This window comes from Phascolarctos cinereus, unplaced genomic scaffold (assembly GCF_003287225.1).
Source record: "Phascolarctos cinereus isolate Bilbo 61053 unplaced genomic scaffold, phaCin_HiC Scaffold_4;HRSCAF=312, whole genome shotgun sequence".
Lineage (NCBI taxonomy): Eukaryota > Metazoa > Chordata > Mammalia > Diprotodontia > Phascolarctidae > Phascolarctos > Phascolarctos cinereus.
The window spans coordinates 693,808,401-693,820,069 of record NW_027555847.1 but is presented as its reverse complement, the minus strand read 5'-3'; the positions used below and the strand labels follow the sequence as shown (position 1 = coordinate 693,820,069).

The window sequence follows — 11,669 nt, the reverse complement described above, 5'->3', positions numbered from 1 at the left end:
AGGCTTGCCTCTCTACCCACACATGTCCTTCAGCAACTGTGTGCTCAAAGTTCACTATTTCTCCTGTGAGTGGAGGAAAGGGCAATGTCCTTCCCCACTGTCCCTTGTGGAAAGTCTAGAGAGAAAGAGGTGCTTGTCACGTGGGAGGCTACAAGAAACAGCATGAACTGTCTCTCCTTTCAGAAATGACCTACCTCTTTCTCTACCATCATAGGGTTAATGAGACTGCCTCATCTTGCTAAAAGCATTCCAGGCCAGCAGACCTGATCAGCCAGAAGCAGAAAGACAATTCTGTCCTTGGCGGTGGGGTGAAGTCTCAGTTACATAAAGATAATATTAACAGAAATGATTAGGTATGGCTTCTCAGTTCAGCTATCATATTTACATAGGGCTTTAAAAGTTTCAAGACGTTTGGTGGGTATTGTGATAACAAGTTGTCCAAAAGATGGTGTGTGATCATTGGGGCAAACCTAAAGACGGTGAGAATGGCTAAGGCGGCTAGATCGCATCTTAGTGAGCCATCAAAAGTTGTTAGGCTGAGTATTTTGCCTATATCACATTTGTAACAAAGAATGACCACTTATAATATGAAATATGGGGAGCACTTGGTTTTCCTCCTATTTCCCACGTGTACTTTTTGCCCAGACTAGTCTCATTGGGCTTTATAACAACTCCATGGGAGGTAGCCTTTACTTGTAATATAAAATGCTAGTTATGCAGGTAGGAGTTAAGTGAGGTGACTGAGGAATACCCTTCACTCTGCAGATATTTTCACCCACCTGTGAGTTGCTGCCAAAAGCGGGGGGAGTAAATATAGGAGGAGAAGCTAGGTGTGCACTGATAAAGCATTCCTAAAAAGTGCTTCTCTATTTATATCTAGTCTAGGGGATTTTGATTCAATCTAAATTAGAAATCTGCCTCTGCTTATCACCTTGAGCTGCCAAAGGAATACCATAGCAGAGTCATCAAAGAAGGTTGTGATCTCCTGAGGAAGAAGCCATTATTCTGCTGCCCTCTGTCCTGTGCCTCACTCTAGGTGTTAGATGTACTCTCTGCTTTTCTTAAATTGCTGGTCCTTCCCATCTGCCATCACTGGGAAGAACAGTGACCACACAGCAAGGCTGCTTATTTCTTTCTATAACTGTGGGTAAAAATAGGAGGGGGTGGACAAAAGATGATAAGTGATTTCAAGTTAGGAAGCATTTGTTAAGCACTTACTGGGTGCTAGGGATACAAACAAAGGTAAAAGACAGTCCCTTCTCTCGAGGAGCTCACAGTCTAATGGGGGATACAGCATGCAAATAACTATAGATCAACAAGATATAGGCAGCGATAACTTAGAGATAATCAACAGAGGAAAGGTACTTACCATTTCGTTGTTGAGTCGTTTCAGTTGTGTCTGACTCTGCGGGAGCCCATCTGAGCTTTTCTTGTCAAAGATACTGGAGCGGTTTGGCATTTCCTTCTCCAACTCATTTTACAGAAGAGGAAACTGAGATAAACAGGGTGAAGTGACTTGGTCAGGGTCACACAGTTAGAAAGTGTCTGATGCTGGACTTGGGAACATGATTTTCCTGATTGCAAGCCCACTATATCACCAAGCTTCTCATACTACAATTTAGAGGGACTGGGAAAGGCTTCTGGCAGAAGGGAGGGACTTTAGCTGAGACTTGAAGGAAGCCAAGGATTCCAGGAGATGGAGATGAGGATGGAGAGAAGAGAGCTTTAGGCATGGGAAACACCTGGTGAAAAAGAACAGAGTTGGGAGATGAATTACGTGTGTGAAATAGCAAGTAGGCCAATGTTACTGGATGTAAAAGTACGTGGCAGTAGGTGTAAGCATGTAAAAAGACTGAAAAGGGGTGTGTGTGTGTGTGTGTGTGTGTGTGTGTGTGTGTGTGTGTGGGAATAGGTTATGAAGGACTTTGAATGCCACAGGATTTTATATTTGATCCTGGAGGTAGCAGGGAGCCACTGGGGTTTTGAATAGGGGAGGGATGTAGTCACACTTCTGCTTTGACAGCTAGGTGGAGGGGGGGATGGACTTGAGTGGGGGAGGATGATTCCCCCCCCCCAGATTTTTATTATTTATTTTTAGTTTCCAATATTCACTTCCACAAGATTTTGAATTCCAAATTTTCTCCTCATCTCATCCTTCCCCCCACCCCAAGATAGCCTGCATTCTGAATACCCCTTCCCCTAATCTTCCCTCCCTTCTATCTCTCCCCCTTCTCTTCTCCCCTTCCCCTTCTATTTTCCTATAGGGCAGGATAGCTTTCTATACCCCATTGCCTGTATATCTTATTTCCCAGTTGCATATGAAAACAATTTTTAACATTTGTTTTTAAAACTTTGGGTTCCAAATTTTCTCCCTTCCTCCTTCCCCACCCGTCCTCATTGAGAAGGAAAGCAACTCCATACAGGTTATACTTGTATAGTCAAGCAAAACACTTTCATAGTAGTAATGTTGTGAAAAGCCAAGTATATTTCCCTTAATCCTGTCCTTCCCCCCATTTATTCTATTCTCTCTTTTGACCCTGTCCCTCCTTAGAAGTGTTTGCTTCTGATTACCTGGGGGGACTCTTGAGGCTGGGAAATCAACCAGCAGGCTATGGCAATCATCCAGCTGGGTGGCATTAAGTCAGTACTCTCCTTTTCCCTTGCCAGACAGCTCAAACCTCTTCTATGCTTAAGTCCCTTATCCTTATGGCTTACAGTTATATGCACTGGTAACTTCTCCTCTATCTTCCCTTCCCAACCCTGACCCACCCCCCCACTTCCAGTCCAGATTAGCTCTGTGGAGTTGGTGCTCTGCGCTCAAGTGGGGTTTACCAAGGGTTTGCGGAATGGAATTGCCGAATAAGAAATGCTGAAAGGATAAGAGATGCTTTCCTTGGCCAACAGTTTGAGGTTCCGTAGTGAAAACAAAAGTGATTTTAAGAAAACATTGAGATTTAGAGCTAGAAGGAAGCCTCCGGATTCTAACAATTAAGGAAAATGAGGTCCAGAGAGGGTACGCTTTGCCCGAGGTTACATAGGTAGTAGAAGGTAACTCATATTTCCACAATGCTCTAAGTTTCCAAACACTTTCCTTACAATTCATTGAAGTAGGTACTTTTTGCCTTGTGGGTTTTTTTCCTCTTCTGTAAAATGGGAATATAACCCGCATCTGTAAAGTAATTCACAACAATTCGAGGCTCCTAAACTGGGCAGGGTGGTAGTGATTTTGTAAATTCTAGGGATAGGGTCTGGGTCTATGATTTCATTTGTAGAGGGAACTCCCAAGTGAGGGAACTCCTTCTACCAATACACCTTTTCTGAACCTTAAGAGTCTTAAGAGAGTAGCTACTAGTAGCTAGCATTGTGACTTGTTCACTTGTGTCCCACTTTTTCGTGACCACATCTGGGCTTTTCTTGGCAAAGACACCGGAGTGGTTTGCCATTTCTTTCTCTAGCTTGTTTTACAGATGAGGAAATGGAGGCAAAGTGTGAAGTGACTTGACCAGAGTCACACAGCTAGTAAGTATCTGAGGCTGGATTTGAATTTAGGGCTTCCTGACTGCAGGCCCAGCACTCTGTCCACTGAGTCACCTAGCTGCTTCTAGCTAGCATTTTTATGGTACTTTAAGGTTTGCAAAGCGCTTTACACATGTTTTCTCATTTTATTGTTACAACCACCATGGGAGGTAAATGGTACCATTATTATTGCTAAGAATAATAACTAGCATTTCTACAGTATGTGAAGGTTTGCAAAGCACTTAACATAAATCTTTTTTCCTCTTTTAAAAATAGTATTTTTTCCCCCAATTACATGTAAAGACAATTTCAAACATTCATTAAAAAATTTTTGAGTTCCACATTTTTTCCCCTCCTTATCACCTACCTGAAATGGCAAACACTTTGATATATGTATATATATATATACATACATACATACATACATACATACATACATACATACATACATATATAAACATATTTCTACATAAGTCATGTTGTGAAAGAAGAAACAGAGCAAAAGGAAAAAACCCAAGAGAAAAATAAAGTGAAAACAGTATGCTTTGATCTGCACTGAGAGTCTATCATTTCTTTCTCTGGCTATGGATAGCATTTTCCATTGTGAGTGCTTTGGAATTGTCTTTTGCATCATTGTATTCCTGAAAAGAATTAAGAAGTCATTCATAGTTGATCATTGTTACAATGTTGCTATTACTGTGTACAATGTCCTCCTGGTTCTTCTCATTTCACTTTGCATCAGTTCATGTAAGTCTTCCTAGGTTTTTCTGAAATCTCCCTCCTCATCATTTCTTATACCATAATAGTATTCCATTATATTCCCGTACCACAACTTGTTCAGCCATTTCCCAATTGATGAGCATCCCCTCAATTTCCATTTTTTTTTTGCCACCACAAAAAGAGCTGCTATAATTTTTTTTTTTGGTACATGTAGGTCCTTTTCCCTTTTTTGTGATCTCTTTGGCTTACAGACCTAGTAGTGATATTGCTGGATCAAAGGGTAAGCACAGTTTGATTGCCTTTTGGGCATAGTTCCAAATTTCACTTTTTTTTCCCCCATCACAACAAATGGAGGTAAGAGAGATTACTGTTATTTCTGTGGCGCTTTAAGGTTTGAAAATATGATCCCATTTGATCATCATAAAAACTCTTGGAGTTATTATTATTATTATTATATTATATCTCTTGGCTATTATTATCATTTTACAGAAGTAGAAAATGAGACCTTTACAAGTTAGGTGATTTGCCTAAGGTCGCATAGCTAGTATGTTTCAGAAGGGGAGACTTGCATCCAGGTCTTCGACTACTGAAACAGATAATATTTGTAAAGCGCTTTGTAAACCTGAAAGCGCTATGTAAACACTAGCTATTATTATTAATAAAAACTAACCTACTTTATAAACGTAAATTGTTTCTTTAATTGTGGCCTGTGCTCTAGATATGAGAATTATTATTCTTTCCCGCTGGGAAGCTAGGACACAATGGGCGGAGAAGGGCATCCTCGGCCTTCCAGGCAGGCCGCAGGACCCATTCTTTCGGCGTCTTGGATCCAGGCTGGGCGGGGTAAGACATTTGAGGGCACTCTTTTTCCTGTTCTGGCACACAGGTGGCGGAAGGTTACGTCGCCCTTCAGTTACCAAGGAGCAGAAAAAGGGCGGGGCCAGCATCCCCAGGGGGCGGAGGCAGCGGTCCTTGGGGGCGGGGCGGAGGCCGCTTTGAGTGGGGCGGCGGAAGGACCCGGCTCATTTGGCTGTGGAACGTTCGTCCGCCTCCTGCGGATCCTGCTGCTCTTGCGTCCTCCGCTTCCCTCAGCTGCCGCGGCCGCTGCCGCGATCCGGGAGAAGCCGGCGCGGGGGCCCGGCCCAGGCGCGCGCGCGCGCACGCTGGCTCGCGCACACGCCGCGCTCCCGCCTGTGTCCGAGTGTGTGTGAGGGGCCGTGCGCGAGGAAGCGAGGGCGCGGGACCCCGGCCCTCCTGCTCTCCTCGCCGCCCTTGCCGTCCCGGCCTCCGGGCCCGGGCCCGGGCCCGACCCCGGCCCCAGAGCCGCAGCCATGTCCAAGGAGGCGCGGGCCGGGCACGAGGAGATCATGGAGGCGCAGGTGATGTGGGAGCCCGACGGCAAGAGGAACGCGCAGATGGACCGCTTCCGGGCGGCCGTGCGCTGCGGCCGCGGGCCCGCGCTGGGTGAGGGGCCGGGCCGGGGCGGGCCGGGTGACCCACTCCTTCCCCCTCTGTGCCTCAGTTTACCCTCCTATCATCGCTCAGAGCAAGGGTGTAGATGGAGAAGTCTCCCCCTCTGTGCCTCAGTTTACCCTTCTGTCACAGTGCAGAGAGGGGTTGGGGAGAGGAGGTGTGTATGGAAAAATACCCCGTCATGTTCCGGTTTACCCTCTGTCAGTAGGCAGGGAGGGAGGAGCCAGAGACAGGGGTGTGTTTGAAAAACACTGTCTCCATGCATCAGTTTCCCCTCCTGTCAACTTGATATGAGTGGAACTGGGAGCTAGGAACCAAAGACAGGCAGGTGCCCTGAGGCAGGGACGTTAGGGCACAAAAAGTTGTGCCCATTTGGCTCAGGGCCTCAGTTTCTCCTGTTGGTCCTCTACAGCTGCAGTGGTGGAGGGAGGAAGTAAGTGCATGTGTGAACAGAGTGGACTTGGGAGACTGTATTTGTCTTCCAGTCACTAGCGCTAAGTGACAGGGACAGACAGTTCTCTCCTCCCGCCCTTTCCCCAGCACTTGGTGAGGGACAGCCGTATGGGGCAGGGTCCTGTGAGTGTGCCCATACCTCAGCTTCCTTCTTTTGTCATCACTGTCAGTGGTGGAGACAGGTGGGCTGTTTAGGGGGCCTGGGAGTTTGGGTGGGAAATAGCCCCGCCCTTCAGCTTCTCCCGTACTTGGTGATGAATTAGTGAAGCAGGGAAAGAAAGAAAGAGCATTCCTGGGGATGGAGCAGGAGGGGCATCAGCAGATGTGTGGGAGGAGAAGGGCCCCAGACTTGGGTGCCCTCCTTCCCTCTCCCCTAATCCTCAGACAGCAAAGGACCCTGATAAAGGTATGCAAAGTGCCTGTTTTCCTCTTTTTATAAAGGTGTAGCCTTCTCCCTGTCCTGCTCCTCAGAAACCCCAAACTTGGTTTTTTGAAGGCATTCCTTGTCAGGGAAGAGGGAGGGCTTTTTATACACGGATGATACTGGTGGGGAAACATCTCTGTGCCTTCCTATTTTTCCCTCTGTTAGAGGGACCATTTTCTGGGCACCTGCTCTTGGTGAGGAAGGGAGGTAGGAAGGGAAGTGGGGGCGGTGTTTCAGAAGGGCTGCAGTGTAGGACTGGGTGGTTGGACCTGGGTCTGTGTGTGTGTGTGTGTGTGTGTGTGTGTGTGTGTGTAGTACACACCTAGAATCCTTTGCAGGAGTGAGGAGCCTGCGGCCTGGAGACTACATATGGCCTTCTAGGTCCTTGGGTGCAGCCTTTTGACTGAGTCCAAGTTTTACTGAACAAATCCTTTTCTTAAGGGGATTTGTTTTGTGCTGTTTGGATTCAGTCAAAGGGCCACACTTAACCTATGTGGCCTCGAGGCTGCAAGTTCTCCACCCCTGCTTTAGAGTGATTGAATTTCAGAGCTTGAAATGACCTTAGAATTAGAACCCCTTCTAGTCCAGTCCTTATTTGATAGCATTCAATGCTTTTCCCATTTTATTACGTATGGAATCCATAGGGATTATAGGTTTTATAGTTGAGAGGGAACTCCTCATTTTTTAGAGGAGGAAACTGTCCCTAAGAGGAGAAGAGAACTCTCTTTTAGGATCACCCAGGTAAAATAGCAGACCCAGGCTTCAAACATGGGTACCCAGACTCCAAATTCGGAGCTCTTTCCATCATATCCTGTTACTTGGAACATGCTGTTGGTATAGTCATTCAGGTTCCCTTTTGATTCTCCCATTGATTTCTGAGTGTGGTTCAGGTTTCCAAAGTCCCAGAGGAGGAGTGGGCTACCTAGATAAAGTACTTTCCCAGCCACTCTTTTGGATGGGCATATGCTAGTCTCTGCTGCTGGTTGAAGTTGGAAATTGGGACCTAGACTCACAGCCCTGAGAGGGATCTTAGAGGGTTGGGGCTTAGAAGAACCCTACTCTTATCAGAGCAGGAATTCTCACTACAGCTGAGAAGTCAAACTGGAATTGAGCCATTCTGAAGCCATCAAAACTCCCTAGGGTTGCCTGAACCAGATCAAAATGTTATTAGAAGAGTTTAATAACAAAATATAAATACAGTACAAGATAGATAATGTAATTAACTTGTGGTTTTTCTGAGTCAATATGGGACCTTGCAAGGATGATGCTGCTCCCCATGATCTCCTTGCTTGAAGAACTCCCGCAGTAGAAACTCATAACATTAAAATCTAGACCAGTAGAGTCAAACTCAAATAGAAAAGAAGGGACACTAAAGGATCCCTGTTGGCTGCATATTGTTTTAATTTTAAAATGTAATATTATCTGTGTTCTGTTGCATTTTTACTTATTTTATTAAGTATTTCCCAGTTAACCTTTTAATCTTATTCTGGCCCAGGAGTGTGGGCCACTTGTCCCTGGTGTTTGATACCTCTGATCATCCTCATTTTGTCTTTTTAGAGCTAGAAAATCAGGACCTGTCCTGTGTGTGGCCAGCTATTCTGGCTGAAATGATAAAGGAAATGATGTTTGGCTAAAACATCTGCACACTGCTCATTCTGGAAGCCTTTCCCCTCCTTACAGACTCTATCCTCTCCTTTCTCTCTTGGCCAAGAGGGCAGGGAAGCGCTTGCTGTGGGGTCCTGCCCAAACATGCCTTTCCTTTAGCGGGGATCTTTGCCATAAGCCTTTTCCTGTAATTTACCTAATTTACACTTGAAAGTTAGGGCTTGATGTGTTACCCCATCCAGGAGGCAATTTGCATTTTTAGTCTCAACTAATTATGTTAGTGGGAGGTTTGGAAGATAGGCCGGAATGGGTCTTGGACATCTGATGAAATTTGTTCTGTAACTTGAATTTAATACAGTAAGCATTTATTATGCGCCTACTGCCAATCAATCAAAAAGGATTTATTAAGTCCCTGCTGTGTGCCAGACACTGTGCTACAGAAACAAAAAGGGGGAAAAGAAATTCTTGCTTTCAAGGAATTTACATTCTGCTAAGAATGAATGCTGGTGGTGGGAAATATAAGTCCTAGTCATCCCTTCCTGGAGAAAGTTTTGGGCAGGACCTGACTATTTTTGCCTTTGGATAGTTACCCAGGGGTGGGGAACCTCAGGCCTTAAGGGCATATAAGGCCCACCCCTGCCTTAAGACTCCTAAAGCCATAGGCTCCACCTTGTGTTGCTAAAGCTTTCATTGACCTGTTGAAGGAGAGGACTCATCACACCCCATGCAGACAGCTTTTACTTACTTTTACCTACCTTAAGTCTGGTTTGCTGTCAGTGCAGCCTCTCAACTTTTTTCCTCCCTGAAAACATTCCAGCTGAGCAGACAGTTAGAATTCTTCCAGGGGGCTGTAGGGAAAGTGCTCTATGACCCAGTCACTCTGTATGTAATGGGGGGGGGCATGTAATGAGACTAGCCTCAGATTACTCTTTTCTTTGGAGAACTGTGACAAGATGACCTCTTTTCCCTTATTCGGCAATCAACAACTGTATCTTGGAGAAGGCATTGTGGGGGATAAACCTGAAGTATGCATGAGGCAGCGTCCTAGCGGCTAGAGAGTAGTCTGTGCTCACAGACTAGCGTGCACTTTTCCCTCAGATAGATCACGTTCTACCAGGCCAGGTGCAAGCATACCTGGATGAATATGCAGGGAAGGGTGTGATGGAGCCAAAGGAGAGATTCAGAGGAAAGAGGGACATTTAAGGAGGTGGGAGAAATCAGGAAAGCCTTCACAGGGCACTGGAGCTGAGTTTTGAAGGAAGGTAAGAATTGTAAAAGGTGGAGATGCATGGGATATACATTCTAGGCTCCAGTGACATCCTCTGGGGGAATACTTGGAAGTGGGGAACACTGTGTCAACTTTTGGGAATGGTTAGAGTAGCATAGTTTGGCTGGAACCGAGAGTGTGTGAAGGGGAGTGATAGGAAGGCTGAACGAGGTGAGTTCCATAGAGTTTGTAGATAGAAATACATACATACATGCAAATAAAAACATGAGGTAGTAACTGCTGTATGTTTAATGAATAGTGCAGACCATACAGATAATCAGGAGAGAGGATGGTAGGCAGATTGGTGCTTTCATGTAATAGGAGGACTGAGAGTGGAGCTCCCAAAGGTATGGACAGAGAAAGAGGGGATTTCACAGAGGTGCAGAGAAAGAGGAAGGCCTTGCCCAGCAGTATATTTTACAGAGGCTGTCTAAGGCCACCTGGGCTTGAATAAGAATCCCTTCTATCAGCTGCTTGAGCTAGCCTTTGATTGAAAACTTCCAGTGAATGAGGAGGCACTATGATAATGTTATAGCTAGTATTTGCATAGTGCTTTAGATTTGCAAAGCACTTTACAAATATGATCTCATATTATACCCTCCCAATAATCCTGTGAAGCAGGTGTTTTTATTATCCACATTTTACAGATGGGGAAGCTGAGGCAGGCCGAGGTTAAGGGAGATGTCTAGGGTCACACAGCTAGGGAGTATCATGTCTGAGGTAGGATTTGAACTCAGGACTTTCTGACTCCAAGTCTAGGGCTCCATCCATTGTGCTTTGTAGCTTCGTTATGTTATCTTCCAGGGCAGAGCATTCCATTTGTGGAAAGCTCTCATCGTTAAAACGTTTGTTTTTGGGGCAGCTAGGTGGTGCAGTGGATAGAGTGCTGGCCCTGAAGACAGGAGGACCTGAGTTCAAATCTGGTCTCAGACCAAATACTTGACACTTATTAGCTGTGTGACCTTAACCCCAATTGCCTAAAACCAAAAAAAAAAAGTTTTTTTTTTTAAACCTCATATCAAGTTTAAATCTACCTTGTGGTGACTTTTACCCCTTGCTGCTAGTTTCACCCCTGGGCCCAAGCTGAACTATTGCTATATGACATTTTTTCAACTACTTGACATAAAGAGCTGTTTCGTACCCTTTAAGTCTTCTTCAGGTCAAACGCTTTCAGTTCCTTCAACCAGTCATTATATGACAAATTCTAAATACCCTTTGCCATCCTGTTTCTGTGCTTGGATGCTTGCTTGCTTATCCATGTAATCTATTTGAGGGAAAGGTGTATATATTACTCTGCTTATCTATAGCTTAACTGGGAGGCTCTGATCTTCTGAATTACCCCATCAAAGTAGAGCCTGCAGTAACCAAGCTTACAGTAACCAAATTCTCAAGAAACCCTCTCCTCCCCAACCCCTCAAGAATCAGTACCAACCCCCTAAACCTTGGGTACCAAGTCCAGGTTTCCTGCTCCTCAATTTCTAGTGCTGCTTGACCCAGTTAAGAACCCTATAAAAACCACTGGGTCTCTATGCAGTTAGGGCCTTCTTCTGTCAGGAATCCTAGCCAGTCTGACCTGTTTCCGTTCTCTCTCTTTTTCTTATTGTGAGTGTTTCTTCTCAACAACATTCGCTCGGTTCGCTTTGTCTCTGCTGGCTCCCTTGTGCTGTGTTGTCTTGGGGTGCTCTTCCACCTACTACATCTTGGACTCTGTAGCTCATTCCAACTACATTAATGCCACAGGTCCTTCTTAAAACGAGGCATCTAGGACATCACGTGGTTGTCTGCTTGGTGCACCTGATCATGAGATTTAAGCTCAGTGGAACCTTTGAGACCATTTGAACCCACCTTTTCGTTTTATAGATGAAGAAACAGGCCCAGAAGGGTATAAGTGACAGGAAGGAAGTAGCTGAGCTGGGATTCAGACCTAGGCCCTCAGTTTCCAGTTTCAGTTTCTTTTTCTACTTCATTTGTTTTGAACTTGTAGTCTAGCCTAAAACTTCTCGATCTTTTTAGGCATACTGATGTCTAGCTATGTTTCTCTTGTCTTTTACTTGTGAAGTTTTTTTTTATTTCAAGTGTGAAATTTTACATGTATCACAATGTTCTAACCTGTTGAAATTTTTTTGTATCCTGGCTTTTAGCTACTCTAGCTATGTGTCAGCCAGAAATTTGTTAAGCATGTCATTTATGCATTTATCCAAGTCTTTGATA

At 45.0% G+C, this 11,669-nt stretch overlaps 1 protein-coding gene across 1 annotated transcript in view; it reads left to right on the top strand.

Annotated features, from left to right (window-relative positions):
* Positions 1-5,256: 5,256 nt before the first annotated feature.
* Positions 5,257-11,669, top strand: part of AACS (acetoacetyl-CoA synthetase) — a 100,925-nt gene continuing 94,512 nt past the window's right edge. The window contains exon 1 of the mRNA XM_021004340.2: positions 5,257-5,700. Within this exon, the coding sequence (XP_020859999.1) occupies positions 5,568-5,700 (133 nt within the window). The 5' untranslated portion in view covers positions 5,257-5,567. The remainder of the gene's footprint in view (positions 5,701-11,669) is intronic.